At 49.0% G+C, this 21152-nt stretch overlaps 1 protein-coding gene and 1 long non-coding RNA gene across 2 annotated transcripts; one reads left to right on the top strand and one right to left on the bottom strand.

The window, feature by feature from the left end:
- Positions 1 to 269: 269 nt before the first annotated feature.
- Positions 270 to 16484, bottom strand: Ppp1r3f (protein phosphatase 1 regulatory subunit 3F). Its single transcript, XM_005085087.4, has 4 exons — positions 14963 to 16484; positions 6191 to 6243; positions 5795 to 5874; positions 270 to 2137 (listed from the first exon to the last, which is right to left on the bottom strand). Exons 1-4 carry the CDS (start codon positions 15961 to 15963, stop codon positions 884 to 886), a joined length of 2388 nt encoding a protein of 795 aa, XP_005085144.1. The 5' UTR covers positions 15964 to 16484; the 3' UTR covers positions 270 to 883.
- A 2840-nt stretch (positions 16485 to 19324) lies between these two features.
- Positions 19325 to 20117, top strand: LOC121135252. The gene is made up of 2 exons (XR_005872447.1): positions 19325 to 19390; positions 19557 to 20117. It is a non-coding gene; the product is annotated as an uncharacterized LOC121135252 (long non-coding RNA).
- The last annotated feature ends 1035 nt before the right edge of the window (positions 20118 to 21152 follow it).

Here is a 21152-nt window from a genome sequence, read left to right as displayed (position 1 = left end):
TGTCTGTGGACAACAAATCTGATACAAATTTTTCACAGTACATTAATTCCTTTCTGGGGCCTTCCCCATTTTGGGGTTTGAGGGGTCTCCCTGCTGGTGTCAAAAGCTGGTTTTCTTTTTCAGTAACCCCAAAACCTTGTGGCTAATCATATTTACAGCTGACTGCAGCCACGTGACTACCACCAAAACTTCATGTGGCCAATATTCTTCCCCTTGGCCCCCAGCACAACCACCCATAGACACAGACACAAGCTCCCACAGACACAATGTGCACGACCAAAGGACCACATATATTAGGTTAGGACCACAAGGCAAAGAGATACAGATCCTCAAGAACACATTGAGGAGGCAGCAGTAGGCATGGCCATGGCCATCTCCGCTCCCAAGGACCATAGTCATTCCCCAGAATATACTCTATACACTCAGGCCCAAACAGGAGACCAGCACAGCAAGACACATCATTTCTCATAGAGCTCTATTGTGGCATATAATAATAGGTACTCTATATAAATTAAATTAAAATAAAGCTCCAGCAGGTTGCACAGATTGGCTGTTAATAAATATATCTCTGGGTAATTGTGCCCCAAGACCAGCTCATGACCACTCTCCCTCATCCAGAGAATTATACAAAAATAAATACAGGCTTGGGGGGGTGGGTGGGGGGGCATGCCTGGTTCCATTCTAAAATTTCTCACACCATCCACCATTTTTTTTTTCACTCTACAAGTACTACTGCAGGAAGCCTGGTGCTGACTAGAGAGCTCAGAGAAAGTTCCTCACTAGCAGGCCACAGATCTCATCTCAACTCTTCGGGGTGATAAAGGGACTGTATATCTTCAGACCCCAAAGAGGAGAAAATCTGCTGCCCCTACGCAGGCAGCACCTACGAGAACCAGGCCAGAGAGAGGCACAGCACAAGCACCAGAAGGGACATACCACTGTTCAAAGCCACAGGAACCACAACTAGCCCAGCCAGGACACCGAGAGTCTGGGTCAAGGGTCCCCGAAGCTGAGGAGACAATCCACATACACATTCTGCCGGGGCTGCTGGCATGGGAGAGCTCTCTGGGGACTCAAGATTTAGGCTTCTGCCCTCTTCGTCCTGGGAGGTCGCATGAGGGTTGGCTACACTAGACAGAGAGACTTCAGTCCCTGGAGGACTCTGCTCTGGCAGAACTGGTGCAGCCGGCTCTTTATCAGAAATAGGTATCAAGCTGCCTGCCCACTCAGTAGGAACCTCCATTGGGGTTTGTGTCCCAGCCTCCTCTGGGGACCTGGCCACCCCAACTATGGGCCTATTCATGTGCAAAGAGTTGATGTCCTTGTCCATCCCTTTCTCTGGATTCTCAGTAAACTGTCCCTGTGTTCCCAGAACCACAGGGCTGTCACATCCAGAGCCCTCAGCCCATGGGAGCCACACATCTCCCATAGCTACCACAGAGCGTGCCCCAGAGACAATTTCTGGAGGTGATTCCTTTGGGCTGTCTCCCTCAGGGCTAGAGGGAGTGATGGAGAGCTCCTCTTCGCCCTCCCCCTCTTCATCAGGGTCTTCAGTGTCCTTGATGAGCTCCACGCCACATCCCAGGCGCGCATAGTGCAGCGTGATCTCCTCGGCCAGGGCACTGTTCAGGGCCCTCTCAGGGCCAGGCCACTTCAAGATCAGGTCACGGTCCGTGAGTGCGCCCAGGGGATGGCTGGGGGACATCCCCCCATCTGTAGAGCCCTCCCCGCCAGCCCCTGATGCCACAGCCCGCAAGCGGCTCAGGTGAGACAGGTAGAGCTGCTCCAACTCCTGGTCAATGGTGTCTTCACCAAGCAATTCCTCCAACCCACTCACAATCTCCAGACCCCGAGCGGGCTCATCCGTCACAGCCCCTGCCGTGGGGGCCTTCCGACCCACTCCACTTTCCCACGCGGCCTCCACCTGGTGCTGACTGGGTTCCAGGAAGGGCCCAGTGGCTCGATCACTTGCATCGGGCCCTGAGGCCTGGTCCCTCGGGGGGCCACGCAGGCCACGGGTAGATGGAGGAATCCTGATGGCTGGTGTCTGGAGGACTTCTGTAAAAGCCACAGGAGGATTGCTTCTGGAGATGTCACCTTCTTCGCGAGGGTTGTTGGTCACTGTAGCTTCAGAAACCTGTTTCCATTGTATGTGGGGTGAGAATGGGAATGGAATAAAGGAGAAGAGGGAACAATAAGAGACAATAAGAGTTGGTAACAGCCCACACCCAGGCCCTAGAGTTTTCCAGGCAAAAATATGTCAAAGAACCCCCTGTAATTCTCTAACTGCCAAAGACTTGATCAAGTATATGCATAGGGCAAGGTTCGGGCGAGTACAAAGAGACCTCTTTTTGCAGGTGATAATGCTAAGAGATTCACTGGGCATCTGCACTCAGTGAATGACTGTCAGTAACAAATGAATTCATGATGGGTTTTCTCTTTTAAAAATATTGATTTATGGGCTGGTAGGATGGCTCAGAGGCTAACAGAACTCTCTGCCAAGCATGATGACCTGAGTTTGATCCCCAGGACCCATGTGTTGGAAAGGAAAGAGCCAATTCCTGCAACTTGTATTCTGACACACACACACACACACACACACACACACTAAAAAGTTAATATTTACTTCCTAATTCTCAGTCTAGTAGCAACAGTCCTACTGAACCCCCATCTGCATCTTTAGACATGATTCTCCACTGAAAGGAACCAAGAGATGGCTCAGCAGTTAAGAGCACTGGCTGTTCTTCCAGAGGACCCGGGTTCAATTCCCAGAGCCCACATGGCAGCTTACAATTGTCTGTAGCTCCAGTTCCAGGGGATCTAACACCTTCACACCAATGCACATAAAATAAAGTTAAATAAGAAAAAAAAGAAAGGAACCAAGGCTTCTTAATGAAACCACGTTCTCCAGGTTTGCAGTAGGCAAAGTACAAGACCATGATATATTATCATAGCAAGATGTGAGATGAGGCTCACAGAGTAATAGGAAGTGCTAACAGGTAAAAAGAGACAAGAAGAAATAAAAAAAAACAAAACTACTCATGGCCAGAGGTACTTCAATGTAAGGTACATCAAAATAAACAAATGCAATGGATTCAGAGGCAACAAATACACTTTGAATCCATGAGTGAATAAATGTGTAATAATTTTCTTTAAAGAAAAAGCCCAGCCAATAAAAGTAGAATGGTAGAATTTAATAGAACTTAATAGAATGAGTTCTGTTTAGGTCAATTTCATAATGCTAGACAACATTTAACAAATATATTTAGCAAAATTAATGGTTTGGTAAATGTAATTTAATAAAACACTAAACTAAATAGGAGTAATGGGTTAATGAAAATAGAGTAAGAAGGTCATGGTAAGTGAGAAAGCTCAGGAGGTAAGGGCACTTGCCACTAAGTCTGACAGCCTGAGTCTGATTCTCAGGCCCCACGATAGAAGGAGAAAACACACACACACACACACACACACACACACACACACACACACGGGGGGGGGTGATAAATAAATAACTCTAATTTAAAATCGTTAAATAGAATTAAAAAATGTGTTTTCCCCTGAATGTAATCAGCCAAACCCAGACTGTGTGAATTCTACATGACCAACAGGGTTTAATAAACAAACTGCAATATAGAAACTTCGGGATAACAAAAAGTGAAGAGACATATCAAGATGAGATACAATGTATCAGCTGGGCAGTTTAGGAGGCAGGTGGATCCTGAGGTCAGCCTGGACTATAGAGTGAGTTCCAGGACAGCCAGGCCACACAGAGTAACTTTCTCAAAAAAACAAAAATAGGAAAGATAGGAAGGAAGGAAGGAAGGAAGGAAGGAAGGAAGGAAGGAAGGAAGGAAGGAAGGAAGGAAGGAAGGAAGGAAGGAAGGAAGGAAGGAAGGAAGGAAGGAAGGAAGGAAGGAAGGAAGGAAGGAAGGAAGGAAGGAAGGAAGGAAGGAAGGAAGGTCCTGGGAATATTTATAAGGAAATTTTATCACTAACCCAATCATTAATGAATACTGTTAATTTTTAGAGATGTGATCATGGCAGGATCATTTGGGGGTTCTTGTTTTGTTTTGTTTTATTCAATGGTTATTTTTCTGAGAAACAAACTACACCATTCATGAATTTAATGTTATCTGGATTTTTTCCCAAAATAATTCCATAGGAAATGGGAAGGAACAGACACGTGCCAATATGTGTGGAAGCTGGGTGATGCGGCCTCATTATACTCGTCTCCTTACTGTTATATATACTTTTACTTTTAAGTTTTTGTAAACACAAGTTAAAACACACACATTTTAAATGTCTCCTCCTCCCCTGCCAACAGCATCCTGGTTCACCAGCTTCCTGTTGCCTGGTGACCCTGCTTCTCCCCCTCCTCCAACAGCGTTCCACAGCAGATCCCACCCCTCCCTTGTTTCCTCATCACTAAGAGTAAAAACACCTAAGTCCTCACCTTGGTCCCCATGGCCCCACCCAGTCTGTGCCCTGCTCCTTCCCCTGACCTCATCCCTCACTTCTTCACGCCTCACCTCTCCACACACCCCCCTTCACTCTGCGCCCACCACAACAGGCTTCTTTGTTGTTGTTGTTTTGGTTTGGTTTTTGTTTTTCAAGACAGGGCTTCTCTGTGTAGTCCTTACTGGCCTGAGAGTTGCTCTTAGAGACCAGGCTGGCCTCGAACTCAGAGCCACCTGCTTCTGCCTCCCAAGTGTGGGGATTAAAACTGTGCACCACCACTGCCTGGCTCTCTTCTTATTCCTAACATACAGTAGTCAAAGACCCCTTAGTAACTTCGCACTTGCCTGGATGCTCTCCTCCCAGTTTGTCATGGGGTTCATTCTCTCACCTCCAAATGACCCTCAAGCCTCATTTCTCAGGCCCCTCCCTCCATTCCTCCCTCCTCCATCCTCCCCTCCATCCTCCCCTCCCTCCCTCTCTCTCTCTCCTCTCCTCTTTCCCTCCCTCCCTCTTTCTCTCTCTCTCTCCCTCCCTCCCTCCCTCTCTCTCTCTCTCTCCTCTTTCCCTCCCTCCCTCTCTCTCTCCTCTCCTCTCTTTCCCTCCCTCCCTCTCTCTCTCTCTCCTCTCCTCTTTCCCTCCCTCCCTCTCTCTCTCCCTCCCTCCCTCTCTCTCCTCTCCTCTCTTTCCCTCCCTCCCTCTCTCTCTCTCCCTCCCTCCCTCTCTCTCTCTCTCCTCTCCTCTCTCCCTCCCTCCCTCTCTCTCTCTCTCTCCTCTCCTCTTTCCCTCCCTCCCTCTCTCTCTCTCCTCTCCTCTCTTTCCCTCCCTCTCTCTCCTCTCCTCTTTCCCTCCCTCCCTCTCTCTCTCTCTCTCCTCTCCTCTTTCCCTCCCTCTCTCTCCCTCCCTCCCTCTCTCCTCTCCTCTCTTTCCCTCCCTCCCTCTCTCTCTCTCTCTCCTCTCCTCTTTCCCTCCCTCCCTCTCTCTCTCTCTCCTCCTCTCCTCTCTTTCCCTCCCTCCCTCCATTTCCCTAAGCACTCATCTTCTTCTAAAATACCATATATTTGATCTGTTATTTCATTATGTCTCTTCCCATGTGTAATTCCCATAGAAATGTCATTTGTGTTAGGTTTCCAGTTTCTGTAGCACACAACAAATATTCCCTAGATGTTTGCTAATTAACAAGTAAGGCCAAGCGAGTGCTTTGCGCCTTCACTCCCACCTCCACCCCCACTTTCTAGGATGGACAAGAGTGTGTCAGTTCCACCACTAGGTCCAGTGGAGGTCACACTGGGAACTACCTATCAGGCTACTCACACCAAAGTTACAAGGACCTGCTTACCCGAAGTGTCATCTGGGGCCATGGACGGAGAGGGGTGGGGGCCACCAGAGGACCCAGTGACTCATGAACATCAGGATGTTCTGCCAGAGAAGAGAAGGGCAATGTTGAAGCAAGACAGGTCGACAAGCAACCTAACCCTGCTCATCTATGGAACTAACTGGAAGTCTGCATTGGAAGCTTTTTGTGGCAGTCAAAGGACTGTAACCTTTTCTTTTTTATAGAAAGAAACAAGAAAGAAAGAAACGGTAAAAGGCCACTAGAAAGGTTAGATGACATAGCTCAGTGGCACAGCATTTGCCTAGCACACACAGGCCCTGGGTTCCATCCCAAGCATCATGAAAAAATAATTAAGGTATTGAAGGAGGCTAGAACTCTCAAAGCCTGCCAGATGCTTACCCGCAAGGGCATTATCATCCATGCTCTTCATCCTCAGCTCTTCCTCAAGAGGCCTGTGGGGTAGACGAGACAGCATATAAATATGACACCCTGAGAGGACAGTTCTGCCACCCCTGGGCACCTTCTGTGCCTCTGTGGTGACCCATCTTAACCTAACACTTGCTATCTTCTCTTCCACTGCTTTTAAATCCCTTGATCATAAAAGTCCTATATGCTCATTGTAGAAATCTTGCAAAATACAGAAAAGCATGAGGATGCAAGAGAAAAAAAACAATCACATATGAGCCAGAGGCAACCTCTGTTACTGTTTGGAAAATTTCATTCCAGATATCCCTTGAAACCATTTAGATTCTGCAAACATGCTTTCACAGCTGGCTTTGTCCATTAAACAGTAAGAAACAACATTATAGACTTTTGCAAACATTGAAAAACAGCAGCTTTGTGCTCCTATCAAATGGCCTTGACATTATCTTTATAGCCATTCCCTTCCTACTAAGTAGCTAGCTTGTTTCCTTTATTTTATGGTTACGAACCAAATACCAATGGGCAGTTTGAGATCATTTATTTAGGGTCAGTTACTGGCTATCACAGAAGCCATTTTAAGGGAAAGGCAGGCAAAAAGAGAGTAGGTGACACAGGAAGCAGCAGAGGTGAAGAAGGAAGAGAAATGGAGATGAATGGAAAGGGAGTCAGAAAGGCCTGTGTCCTCTACTCCTCCCCTCCTTGGTCCCCATACCAGCTGCCAGGACCCATCACATCCTTGTATGCAACATAGGGAGCATAAGAAGTCAAGAGAAAGGATAGAAAACCAGATGATATCTGGCCTGGCACAGAACAGTGGCTAAATCAATGGGAGAAATCTATTGGTCTAATTGCTCCTCTGCCAGCAAGCCCTGAGTAGCATAGGCCAAGTATTTCAGCCAGATCCCATCAGGAATGGAACTCAATCATGGAGCAATCAGTGTTCTTCTTCTTACATGTAAGTATCAAATGTTCACAAATTAGACAAACGGAGGAAGCAATGATTACCAGAGCAGTGATAACAGGATTCAGAGACCTGAGGGGAACTAAAACAATCACAACCTTTTCTTCCTAAGAGGTAACAGGGCACTGTTGACACTTATGAAAAAAGTTGCAACTGAGAAAATACCCAATCAAATGTCTAATCAAAATTATCTTCACAGAAACAATGCCAGTAGCAGGCCTATGCACAATGGTCAATGGTCTACATGCATCACATGTACTGAGAGAGAGGTACTTATGAGTCCTCTGAAGTGGAGCAGTTCTGCTATCCCCATCCTGTGGATGATAAAGCGGAGGCTAAGGAGATGACTCAAGGTTACACAGGCAGGATCAAAACCCAGATTTTTAACCAACAAGCTGATGCTGTTTGGATAAGAGACCCTGTGATTATACCCAACCCAATCTCCAGGCCTATCTCCAACTAGAGGGAAGAACCAATGACAGACACTCCCTCCCTCCCTCGATTTCAGGAAGACAGTTTTTCCACCTGCCCATCACCCGCGGATTCACCATTTCTCCAGTTTCATGGCACATATGGCTAGATTACTACCAGAGAGCTGCTATAGGAACGTCATCAGCACTACGGAGGAAGGAGCGTTAACTAATAAAGGGCCTCTGGTCTAGAAACTTTGTAAGGGGTACCCAGTCTTCCTCCATAGTCTAGGACTCATTTGTGCCACTAGAGGTATGTCAGACTGAATAGTAGAGAGCCTGGGGCAGGTGACTTTGGGAGCCCAGCCAGAAACTTCCCCACAACACAGATGAGAAGACTCAGGAAAAACCACGATAGTCCTGAGCCAGTCTCCAGCACGTGTAAAGTGCAGGCCTTTGGATCTACAGCTGTATGACTCTACCTGGCAGAGATAGCTTCCTTTGTTTTTGTTCTTGAATCATTGTGTTGGGATCTTCCAAAGGAAAGCCCTCCACGGACACTCCCAACTGGACGGAAAGCCAGCTTGTCTTCCTAGAGCCGGGCCCATACAAGCAATCCCTGTAATCTGGCTAAATTCTGACATGCATGACAACCAGGCTTCTGTTACATCATAGAAGTAAATGAGAAGAGAACTCGAGCAGTAACCAATAGCAGAAAAGATATTTCTAGGCAGATGAAGAAAAACAAATTGCAAAACAAGTTCTTCAGTCGCCATACCTCTCCCACTGATGAAGCCATCTAAATATCAGCCCAAACCATTATCTGCCAAGTCAGCAGAAGCAAACAAGTTGTTTTCCCAACCTCAAGGAGCTGGGAAGAAAAGCAGGAGGCAGGAGAAATTACACCTCACCTCCTCTACTGTGGGCCTTCTTCAAAGCCATTTGAAAATCTTACACGTATCCTTCAAAACAGCAACCTCTCCTTCTTCCAAATGTAGAAACTAAGATTGGAGGAACTGTGCCTACAACCATTAACTACACTCCATACTGATAATATCCAAAACTGGTCCCCTTTAAAGACACTGTCTCAAACGGTAGGCAGGGTGTGTGTGTGTCTGTGTGTGTGTATGTGTGTATTAAACTTTTGAACTGAACTGTCTTTCACAGTAAAACTTGGGAGGTGGCTGTGACTGCAATTAGAATGAGGAAAGCAAGGGAGTGAGTGCAAGTAACAGTTCTTAGAAAAATGAGGAGGGAGTAAGAACAAAATTGTACCTGCAGTGTCCCTGTCAACTTTCAAGAATAAAACCTGCTCTTTTGGCACCAGTCCCACAAATGCCATGTGGCATCCTCTCAATGGCAGCGAATACAGTGGGCCAGGACACACACTGCTGGGGTTGTCTTGGAATGCCTTGTTTGGGTGCCTGTGAACACGAGTCAAATCCATCTTACCTAGAATGGACTACTTACTCTACTATACTGGGTATGAAAAGTCTTCCTGCCATTGAGAAACTCAATGGCTGCTTGACTTCAGACAGTTACCTGGAGTCCAGGGGATGAGACCTCAGAAAGTGATGGCAATGGCCCCAGGCCAGGCCAGCCGAGACAAAACACAAGGATGAGTTGCCAGGGAGAAAGGATGAATGAGGAAATGAAGGCTAACAAGCCCCAAAGAGAATGTAAAGCAGACTGTCATATCACTGCCACTATCATCATCTGGGTCCTATGTGAGCACTCCCAGCACTCCAAGTTTCAAAGAACTTTACTTGCCCAAAGTGGGTCATGTACTGAACCCCAAAGGGAAACACAGCAGAGCCCAGCCCCCATGGAGACAACCTGACGATGCTATGGGGGGAGGGGGTAGTTGGCTTCAGAAAGCTGCTCCAAGATACTTGGAATTCTGCTTACCCTAAGCCATGTGCTTTGGGGCAGGGGTGGGTGAGTGTCGATGAGGGGATGGGGTAAGGAGGCTATGAAAACCAGCAAGTTATGTAGGACACTGCCTTGCCATCTCCAAAAAGTGTCAGCCTCAACTCTAGGATTTGGGCACTGAGGAGCAACTTACCATGCATCAGGCTTCTTGCAGCTCACTGACACTTCTATGGTCACAGCCCAGGGTGAGAAAACCATTCTACCTCATAACCCAGCATATCCACACGAGTAAATACACACAGACACGCTGAGAACTGACACGGTTGCTCTTCAAAACAATACTTACCTGTACTGCATGTCATAATGGACTGCTATTTCCTACACCATTTTTCAACGTTTGTTGGAAGCTAACAAACTGATTTTGCATCTCACTAAATGGCCAGAATAATCACAGCTCTACTAGAATACCAGCTGTGTGATCTGGGACACATTACCTAACCTCTTGTGCCCAGTCTTCTCCTCTATAAAGAGATGACAGTAATCCTTCAGTGAGTTGTTGACTAGCGTGGGGAACCATGAAAAGCACCAATAAAGTGCTTTAAACTAATTCCTTCTGGATTCCCACTGAAAGAAACTGAGGCTCTGAAACGGAAAGCCACTTGCCCAGCCATGGCCAGCAGGGAGGCCCTATCGGCTAGTCCAGGCCTGCAGTTCCAAACTGGAGCACTAGCAGGACTGCATAGGCTCAGGGGCTGCTCTACCGCTTAGGTGTGCAGCCGCAGCCACAGCGCCCTACCAGCTTTCTGTGAAACAAAGGGACTCACTTTCACATGAACTCCTCTCTCCAGACAACTCAGATGACCCCTAACCCACCCTGTTTCCATTCTAATTGTTCTCCTTTCCCTCAGGCTGCCAACTCAGCTATCCATTCACTTACAGGTATACCTAAAAACCCCAGAGGCCTTGCTGTGCTTCAGGATAGTGACAGGAGACGCACTGGTGAGCAGACCCAACTAGGAAATTTAGAATTTGATGTGGAGACATTTGAAAAAATACTCAAACTCATTATTTCAACAAATATTTATTGAGCACCTACTAAGTGCCATGCACCACGGCAGGCCTGTGAGAATACAGTGGTCCCCAATGCAGAGCATGTCCCTACCCCTCACGGAGCTTACAGTCTAGCAGTGCGGTCACCCAATAATCCCCTGCTAAAGGTCTCACTACAGACTGAAGGCAGAGCCTTTAGAAAAGGAAGGAGCATGCTAGAACACTAGGCCCTGGAACATACCAGAGTCAGCAAGGGTTTAAGGATGCTTAGAAAACAAGCGAGGGGCTGTTCGGGAGCACTGTATGGGAGACAGTTAAGCCTGAGAAGCCTAAAGATTCAACCAAGCAGTGACACCGAGGTTGGTAACTGAGGCTGAAAGAACAAGGAGAAAGAAAAGGGCCAGAGATTTCGAGCAAAACTGGCAGAGAGTGGCCCCAAGTCCAGGGCCAGAGGTGACCTAAGTAGGGGTAGTCAGCATTTCAAGAATGAATGAAAAGCCTGCTCAGCCTGGCCATACCCTGGCACTAACAAACATGTGAAGTGAGTGGGGGCAGTAAGTGCTGGTGACTCTTCTGCTGAAGGGGACAAGGGTGACGATCAGGTACTGACCAGAAGCAGAGGGCGAGGAGGGTGGGTAAGTAAGACAGAGGCTCTGGCCTGAGGAAAGCTCAACACAGAGGATCAGGTGAGAGGGACAGGAAAAACACCTAACAGCACAGAAGCGAGCCTCATGAGTTCAGATTTTAGAGCAAATGGCAAGAACTGAAGCTCTGGAGCAAAGAACAGGGGCGAGCCTAAAATGGGGACAATGTGAGTGTCAATGTTCAGAGTTGGGGGCTCTAAGTGACAGGGAGTTCCATTGTGGCGGTTTCTATCATGTTTGAGGAAGCAAAAGGCAAAGTCTGGAGGTAGAGAATGCTTGAAAGGGTCCTATGAAAGAGCAAGGGCGGATCAAAGAACGAGCAGGATCCCCAGGCAGGATGGAGGACGACCCTGAACTTAGGGTAAGGCTCTGGGCAGTCTCTAACGACGTGCCTGTGCTGACCAGTGCTAGGAGTAAAACTAGGAACCCCTTAGAAGTGAGGGGTCTGCATGAGGAGAATTTGAGAGGTACAGGACACACTCCTGGTAAAGCAGACAGTGTGAGTCAAAGCCCAAAGCAAGGGGAGTAACGGGAGGGACAGAAGGCAGCAGAAAGCAAGACTAGATGACTGCAGACCAGTGAGGAGTTTTGGGGCCAGTCAGACTTGCGTTGATCTTTATTTTGAAGAGGGCTAGGACACCTCCTCAGAGTATAAAGCCAACACGGACCAGAAGGCCTCCTTCCCTTACCAGTCCTAGCACTGAGGACTCAAATGCGATTTACTCATGCAGCAAAGAGGGATTAAAAGCAGTCTAGCTCACAGAAATCAGTCTAGGATAAATGAGACTATACAATAATACTCAGCAAGGTGCCTAGCAAAGAAAAGGGGCTCAGCCATGTGTCACTTGGTAAGGCTTCACATATGCCTTGCCACCTGGCTCTAGCACAAGCCCTTGGGTATATTAGAACCTGTCTGTATCTTCTTTTCTTCTTCCTAGGCTTGTGCTCGACACATAACAGACCCTACCAAAAAAAATGCTTGTTGATGGATCATCTCTAAACCTAATGGGTACGGAAAATCTGGTCCTGCAACCCAAGGAAAGCAGGCATTTGAGCCTCTGGAGTATATCCTCATGGCTGCCAAACATCTCCCCTGACCCCACCTGACAAGGCCCAGCTGCACAGTGGGCTTGCAGCCAACATTTCTACAGCAGGCCTCCCACAGATAAGAAAAGGGTATCCCCTGAGGTCCACCAGCATTTCCCCAGAGGGCTAGATCACAGGGGGTAGCTGTTCTTCAACAGCGCTCCAAATCAGCAGCAGCACACAGGCCTTCCAACAATAACAAGTTGAAATGTACTTGCCAAGAAAGCCACCGACCTACAAAGAAAACCTTATCACTGATCTTGCACACCAGCCTCCCCTTTGCAAGAGCTGAGATCAAAAGATAAAGAAGCTATCAAAAAGCCATCTGCCCACTTAAAATAATATCTCAAGTCACGCTGGGAGCCACAAACATGGGGCCAGCTACCAAAACAATTGTCTAAATGAACTACTTCAATTTCTCCTTAAAACCACCCATGTCTTTTAAAAGAAAAACACCCTCTCCACCCACCTTGGCCGGGCAAGGTTTTGATTTGTCTGTTCCCTTCCTTTCCCACTCTTGAAAATGACCAAACTTCAGTACCCAAACTGTCATATCTTACAGACAGGGCTCCCACAACTGCCACCTGCGATGGGAAGTGAGTGAAATGAAGGCGATTCTGGGGGCACTGGAGCTGCTCAGTCTCTAAATCTGGGTGGTAGCTATGGAAGTGCAAACATATGTGGAAATCTTCTGAGCCATGCACTCAAGATCAGTACACTCCATGGTGGTATACCTCAATAAAACATCAAGCACACATAACATGTAGGAGGGAAAAGATGAAGAGCTAAGAATACCAACAGTGAAATCCAGAATTTGTTTTTAAACTAATGTCCCTAACATTTCCTCCGTGCTCTCGCCATTCACTAGCTGAGTGACTTTAAGCAAGCTGGATCGTCTCTCTGAGTGCCCCATTTCCCTATTAACTAGGAATTGATGCAGCGCCTACAACAAACAGCGCATTCAGCTGGCCATGAGAGGAGACTGCACCTACGACTCTTACCAGAGACCGGTAAATGCTGACCACCGTACCTTTCACAGCTACAGCTGTGCCTCAGTTACCTCGCCCACAGTTGCTGCATCCAATTCAACCACACAATGTTAATGCCATTCCTCTCTGGCAAACGGGAAACGGAGACAGAACCACACAACAAAGCTGAGTTCAGGAAGGGGATCCACAGATTGTATGTGAGTATCTAAATATTAATGCTAATTAGCATCACTATGGCACTACTTTGAACTAAGCTAAGCCCTGAGTGCTTTTGTTCATCCTGTGCAGTATGTGCCATAATTGCACATTTTACAGATGAGGGTATATTTAGTTACAGCACAATGCAGTTAAGAATTGACTAAGGTCACAACACTAGAAAGAGGAGGCCTGGGTTTTGAACCCAGGAAATCTCATGGCAGGTCCCACGTTCTTAACACTTCAAGGTCCATCAGCTAAGAGCTAAACCTTTGAGATCCATTCACAACCTAAGTAAGCCCTTACCACAACCAGCCGATCCCACAACACCCTGTTCCATCATGCAGCTTTCAATGGCCAGAAGAGCAACCTCCATTCCCATTTCCAAGTCCAGTCCTCACAGAAGGAAAGTGTATCCATTTCATGCAGAATCTAACTGGCTCCAGGAGACACCTCACCTACATGACCACAGAAAGAATCAGGCTAGCTGTTATCTGTGAAAAACTTGCAGCCCTGGGAAAGAAGACCTGGAAAAGCATTATCTCCATCTCCTGGATGATTCTTTCTCCCAGCCCCTGAAGTTTACGGGAGGTGCGCAAAAAAAAAAAAAAAAAAAAAAAAAAAAAAAAGACAAGAGCTTCAGTTCCACCTCTCATCTGCTTCTGCCTCTGCCAAAGCCAATGCTTCCAAATGAGAATATGGCCTCGGCCCCTCACCTCTGCAGGCCTCAGACTACGAGAAGAACAGTTAAAAAAAAGCTTACACAAACTTCAAGGCCAGCAATGGTTGAAACCAAAAAGCCAAGTACCACCACTTCCTCCACGAGTTTCTCCAAGTCTGTAACTGACTTCCTGCTATGTCAGATAGAAATCAGATTCCGCAGCCCACACTGGGAGACCCTCCGTCCACACCAGCACACCACATGCTCTCTCCACTCCAGCGAAGCCGCTGCCATTCGTACCAGACTCAGAACCACCTCAGGACTTTGGAGCTGGCTGTTCCCACTACCTCCATCTCCCTTCCTTGTAGGTCCCTGCTCCATGCCACTCAGCGCTCCGAGCCACCTCCTTAGGAAAGTCCTACCTGTTGCATTTTCTATCAATTCTCTCTTCCATAACTCTTCTTTATCACCGTCTGGGACTCAGCAGAAGAGCTCACCCTCAACACCACGTCCACAGCAGCCACTCCCTCTCCAGAGTCTTAACTGTATTTTTTTTCCTCTCAGCACTAACCTTAGCCCTATTTATCTTATCTGCTTGTTTGCTTTTTTCATACTGTTTCCCACAGGAGCCTTGCGTGATGGTTGAGGGCAGGGAAGGTGTCTGTCTTGGTCAGGGCTTTACAGTGGAACTCAATAATGGATGATACCCAGTATTTAAAACAGTGCCCTAGCACGATGGGCCTCCACTACTCTTTGAACAAATGCACCCTCCTCCCTGGCCTGAGACCAGGCCTGGAGGGCTGGGCTCCTGGGATGGGGTGCTTGTCCTCCATTCTACATTCAGCCCTGTGTTGGCGGAGGTGGCGCTGGCAGACATTACCTGCGCCTCACCGGCTTCATGCAGCTCTTCAGCTGCCTGGCCTCAGCCTCCACAGGACCCTGGCACTCAGGCTGTGGCTGCAGCTGCTGCAGCTGCTGCTGCTGGATCAGCCCTTCAGCATCAGTGGGTGTGGGAGCGGGTGCGATCCGCAGCAGGACAGTGTAGTTGCGGCCATGGTTGTTGGCCCAGAAAGTGCCCTCGGGGGTCTCATAGCGCACCACGAAGTCGAGGCGCGCCCCATCACCCGCGCCCTCAGCAAAGGGCAGCTGGAAGGCAAAACGGTCAGTGCGGCCACCGTCGTCGGGCGAGGAGGCAGACATCTGGCCAGGGCCCAGACCTAGACCCGGATCCAGGAGGGGATCTCCTGCTCCTGTTCCTCCCACTCCTGCCCCAGGCGGGCTGCGTGGGACATAGCGCGCTGGGTGGTCGCAGAAGGAAGCCCAGCCGTCGTGTGAGGCCCGCACGTGCACCGCCTTCTCGAAGGAGCGGTTCAGCACGCGCACCAACCCGCGCACCACCGGCGGGCGCCCCCCAGGCACCCACACCCCGGAAGCCCCGGGGACCGCTCCAGGAGGCGGCAGTAGCGCCTCCAGCTCCACCATCACGCGCCCCAACCGCTCCAGACGGCCCAGCGCGGGCGGCAACGAAAATGTGGGCACCAAGTAAAACCCCCCGCCAGCGGGAACGGGGCACAGCGGCGAGGGATCAGGGAAAGCCTCCTCTTCCTCCTCCCCTTCATCCCCCTCCTCGCCATCATCGTCCTCATCAGCCCCGCCGCCACCGCCATCTTGCCCGGTCGCCGCCGCCATCTTGCCCGCCCCGGGCCCGCCCCACGGCCGGTAGCGGCGTAGCTGCGCCAGAGGCAGCCCCAGGGCCTCGTCAGCGAACAGCACCCTCCGCGGGGCCACCGCCGCCTCAACCGAGGCGCGGGGCTCTCCCGCAGCCGGCGATGGGGGTGCGGGGTGCCGCAGCGGTGGCTCCACAGGGGCCGTGCGCGCCATATCGGCGGCGGCGGCGGCGGCACCGACGGCACCGGCGGTGGGACCGGCGGGGGCAGGGCCTGAAAAGGCGGGCAGCCAATGGGAAGGCCAGAGCGGGGGGGTGGGGCTCCAGTGGAGCGTAGGCGGCGAGATGAAGACAGGTACAGCCAACAGCCAATGGACGGCCACGCGGGGGTGACGTAGGTAGTGACTGACGAGCAGGAGAAGCTAGCGGCCAATGAGGACGCCCGAGCGTGGGCGGGGTGGGAGGCGGGATGATCACCGAATCAATGGAAAGGCCGGAGTGGGGTTAATGCGGGAGCGAAGATGTAGCTAGCAGAAGTATGGCAGTTAGTGAGAAAGTCTAAGCGCGAGCGGCATGGTGGGCGGCGGAAAGATGAAATGGCTATGGGCGAAGGGGGAAGCGGGGAGCGAACCCAGAGGTCCAAAAAGTGGGAGATCCGCAGGTTGCGTAGGCGGTGAGACGTAAGAAAGATAAAAAGAACAGCCAATGGAGAACTGCTCGCGAATGATGTAGAGGCAGAATGACGATAATGGTTGCAACGAGCCAATGGGGAGCCTTGTAAGAGGGCACTATGGCTTCAAGGGGGCGGTAACAGGGTGGATCTAGCCAATACAGAGACTGTTGGGAGGCTGGAAGACATTGTGTGAGCATATACGGAGGCGGGACTGTAAGGGGGAAGAGCCCTTGGGCATATGAGGAGTGAAGGTGGGGGCGAGAAAGAGATGGGGAGCCAGAGTGAGATCTCAAAGGGCAGTGCCAGTATGGGATTAACCGATGCCTAAACTGGAGAATGTAGCTGACGGAGACTTTAGAGGCAAGATAGGAAAGCAGAGCCAATATAGTGGTGTAGGTGATGTGAAGGAAAGCCCAAGGTAGCCAATAAGTGGGTTAGAGTGGACGGGGGTGCATAGACTGAGCCTGAACTATTGACTGGTTGAACACAGAATCGGAATTCAGGCAGCCAATAAAAAGATTAGGCCTCTGGGAAATGGATTTACCTTCTCCCTAACCTTCCATGACCCCATGAATTTCCAGAGCCCCTAAAAGCCTAGACCAAAGCAAAACACCTCTGCCATCAGTTACTGCGTGTGTCCTGCTCCCCTACACACACACACCTCACAGCCTTTTTGTGAATAATGAAACTAGCCAAGTACACCCTTGATTGTCCCTTAAAATTCCCAATTGGGTATCAGTGTTCTTAGGGACTTGGCACCATTGGAAAAATCAATCACAAAATAGGAAATTGAAATTTTTAAAGGATTAGTTTTTTTTCTAACTTGCACTCAGTACACATTTGACCACGACAGTGTGCAACCAGTTGATTGAGCATGTTGACAGACTGTCTAGTCCTACCCTTCTTGCTAGTTTTGACACTTTGCACCCCACAGTGGCTTCCTCTCCCCGCTTTCTTTCCTCATCTCTGTTGAGACCATCTCCCTTCCCAGAGTGCTGCCCCATCCGTTCCTTTCATCTCGAGAATTCCTTTCATTCTCCCTTTGAGCCCTCACCTCCTATGCGAATGGAATAGAGTCTACCAGCATGTTCATTCACACATCTGCCATATGCCAGGTTCAGGGGATGCTTTTTATCTAGCCCTCACAATACCTCTAACAGGAAGGCCATCCTTGGCCCCTACAGTCTCTCTTCTCCTCCAGTCTGTGTCCAGGATCATGAAAGGAATATGTTCATCTACAAGTAGCAGAATAATAATGAAATGATGCAGGTTTAAACAAGGTAGAACTTTTCTCTCTTTTTTTTCTCATCTGAAAGTTCAAGGTGGTAAGTAATCTCAGGACTCCATCCTATCTGGCCATTTTAGGTATCTACTGTGCCCTGATCTTGCTTTGGAGTCTCGTTCTTTAGCAAATCCTGTAGGTTATCTATCTAAAGCATTTCCCAAGCAGGATATGGTGATGCACACCTGTAATTCCAGCACTCAGGAGGCTGAGGCAAGAGGATAAGTGAATTCAAGACCAGCCTAGGCTACAAGTGTGGCCCTTGTCTTTAAAAGAATGGCTGGGTGTTTTGCGGCTCAATGGTAAATCACTTCCTAGCAAGGGCATGGACCCCATCTCTAGCACCATTTTTTTAAATCCCAAATCCATCTTTTCACTACCACTCTACCAACAGGACCAGCACAAGTGCCAGTCACCTGGGCTACTGTGGTAGATTCCTCCTGCTTGGCCCCTGTCCTATGTCCCAGCACCCCATTTCACATTCAACAATCTAAGGGATCCTCGTAAGTCCTGACAGCGATGAACCTCCTTTGCTCCCCCATGTCTTCTTCCCCACTTAGAGGAAAAGCCAAACCTTCACCGTGTTGTAAAAGGCATCACATAACTAGTTCTCTCTGCCCTTACCTCCTGTTCCTCTTGCTCTCGCTCACCTCACTCCAACCACACCAGACTCCTTGTTGACGCTGTCCAAATCCAGTACACTCACCTCAGGGCATTCTCACTGGCCCTTCCCTCCAGTTTTGCAGATCTCTCCACGGCTCTCTTCCTCACCTACGCCAGGTCTTTGTCAAAGATCCCTTTCCCCGGGGACTTTCCCTGACCTATTAAATTCTACTTAAACCCCCATTCATCTTCAAGCCCCAGCCCTTCAGATTCTCTGCCCCAGAATCCTCCATGAGCAGATAGAGTTAAGGTGGAGACGATATGCTGCCCCTGCCAGCCTGACCTCCAGCCCATATTCTGCAAAGACCCTGGCTTTCAGCCCTCCCACACCCAAGGCACCACTCAAGTGGCCTCCTGGGAATCTTTGTGTCACTAACCCTCATTCACTTTTCATGCCACCTCTCTGGCCAGTCTTTTTCACAGAGTGGCAGCAATGGGGAGATGGTCACAGGGATTTAAAGGAGGAAGCAGGTCATGCCATGGACTCTGAGAAAACCAGCACCTATTCCAGAAAGAGACAGAAACAGGTGCTGGGGCAGGAAACTAGAACTGTCTGAGTCACATAGAAGATACAGGGACTTTTTGGGAGCAGGGATCATTAACTTTGAGGCATACCTACAGTCAGCTGCCCAGGACTCCCTGGTAGGTATATTCCTCACCCCTCCCCCGCCCCCTCCCCCACACAGGCACATCTGTTAAGCTCCTAGGATCCCTGCAGACCTCCAAAGAAAGAGGGTCTCATCCCTCCTCTGTACCTCCCTCTCACCTCGGTACCTCCCTCGGCTTCCAGCCACCACACACTCGGGCCATGTTTGGTCTTAGATATGTCCCACCAACTTAGACGCCCCAACCAGTGAAAGTTTTGCTTTGAGCTAATGGTAGGGAGGGTTGAGGGTTTTTTTTTTATTGTTGTTGTTGGCTGGTATTTTTAGGTCTTTTTTTTTTTTTTTTTGTATTCACTTGTTTTCCCCTCTTGTCTTTACAAAGCCAGGCCATCAGTTCCACTCTTGTCTTTTCTAGAAAGGTGAGTTAAGTTGAGGAAAGTCTCTCTCTTTTTGTTTGTGTGTTGGGGGGATTAGAAAACAGGGGAGAAAGAAAAGGGGGCAAAGGAGGGAAATCGTAAAGGGTGAGTATTGACCAATAGATTAGCATCATGTGAATAAATGTATTTCTAACTTTCTCTTCCTCAGGACTGAAGCCAGTCTTGCAAAGAGGTTTCGGCGGGCATGCATTTGGATACCTGGAACTCTAAGCTCTTCAGGGTGCCAGAGCACCAAATGCTGGAAGCCTTGACCATGCTTTATGAGGAGAGATCTATCGAGGCTGGTCTATGTGAAGCAGTGGTTGGAGGGAGCAGGTCTGTGCCAACAAGGAAATGCAGCTGCCAAATCTTTTATAAAAACCTTAAAAGCTCACAAGCATCAAGCTCCAGAAAAGTCTCCAAATCCCAGAACTTCCTTCCCTGTCATCGAATCCTAGAAATTCAAACCTGACACTGTTGGCTTCAGGAAAACTGGGCACTTGAGAAGTCAGTGCTACGGACACCTATTTTTCATCTGTGTGATCTTCGGCAAGTTGCACCTCTATTTTCCCCATCGGTATAATAGCAATACAGTAATGATGAACTGGACCTCAGAGGGTGAGGGTTGAACACAATTGTTTGAGAGAAATGTTCAGTTCTGTGGCTGCAATGTGGAAAATTCTAGATAAATGCTGCTACTAAGATTATGGCAGTTACTTAGAAACCTAAACCTTTGCAAACTGTGTCTTTTCTTTCCTTTTGTTGTTTAGGCTTTTGAGACAGAATCTGGCTATACAGCCTCAGGCAACCTTAGACTCTTTTTTTTTTTTCTTTTTGGTTTTTCGAGGCAGGGTTTCTCTATTGTTTTGGAAGCTGTCCTGGAACTCGCTCTGTAGACTAGGCTGGCCTCGAACTCACAGAGATCCACCTGCCTCTGCCTCCCAAGTGCTGGGATTAAAGGTGTGCGCCACCAACGCCCGGCTTGCCTTAAACTCTTGATCCTTCTGCCTCAGCCTCCTGGGTGCTGGGATTACTGGTGTGTGCTACAATGCTGGGTGAAACTGGGGTTTTTCAAAATAGAATGTCACAAAGACTGAGGCAGGAGTCCAGAATCATCAGGCTATGGTTATATTGTTCCTGATAGGATGGGAATCCTGGGCTGCCTTGTATATGGCTGAGTTTTTTTCTTAATCTTGTTTTGGTGGTGCTGAGGATGGAACCAGGAGCCTTGTGCATGGTAAGCAAGCCCTCTGCCACTGAGCAGCATGCCGAGCCCTCCTTCCCCTAGCCCTTCCTTGTGCCGTTGGATGCACTACTATGGGACTGTTGGGGCTATCTGCAGGTGCGTGGCTGCTGGGTCACAGCACTCAAGCATAAGCATCATGTGGAGACCCTTCCCTCCTCACACAGAGACTCTCAGCAGATTCTAGGAGCCAGTGATTCTGAGACTCGTTGATTCTGTGAATTTGTGGTAGGAGTACACCCCACCTTCTTTCTCCATGAACTGCATTACATGCCTCTTGCCTTCTATGGGAAGAAAGGCTACAGAGGTGTCCAGATCTCCCAACCCTTGGCAATATGAATGAGGGTGATCATATTCATTCTACCTAAGGAGAAACCGAGGCCTGAAACAGGACAAGGCCTGTGGAAACACGCGCTATTCCATTGCTTCCTTTGGTGTTCTCTATCCAAATGTTGGGCTTCAGATCCCTTCTTCTATTCAACGCAGTGACCCTCATACATCCTCCCAGGCACAGAATGGTGT

Source organism: Mesocricetus auratus, unplaced genomic scaffold, assembly GCF_017639785.1.
Source record: "Mesocricetus auratus isolate SY011 unplaced genomic scaffold, BCM_Maur_2.0 Super-Scaffold_100033, whole genome shotgun sequence".
Lineage (NCBI taxonomy): Eukaryota > Metazoa > Chordata > Mammalia > Rodentia > Cricetidae > Mesocricetus > Mesocricetus auratus.
The sequence above is the reverse complement of the archived record's forward strand: the minus strand, read 5'-3'. Positions and strand labels throughout refer to the sequence as shown.

Excerpts from the sequence above, each read along its gene's own strand:
- Ppp1r3f (XM_005085087.4), bottom strand. The coding sequence starts at position 15,963 with ATGGCGCGCACGGCCCCTGTGGAGCCACCGCTGCGGCACCCCGCACCC. Across the intron at positions 5,875-6,190 it reads GGATGATAATGCCCTTGCGG|AACATCCTGATGTTCATGAG; the intron begins GTAAGCATCTGG and ends CTTCTCTGGCAG. Across the intron at positions 2,138-5,794 it reads GGCCCCAGATGACACTTCGG|GTTTCTGAAGCTACAGTGAC; the intron begins GTAAGCAGGTCC and ends CAATGGAAACAG.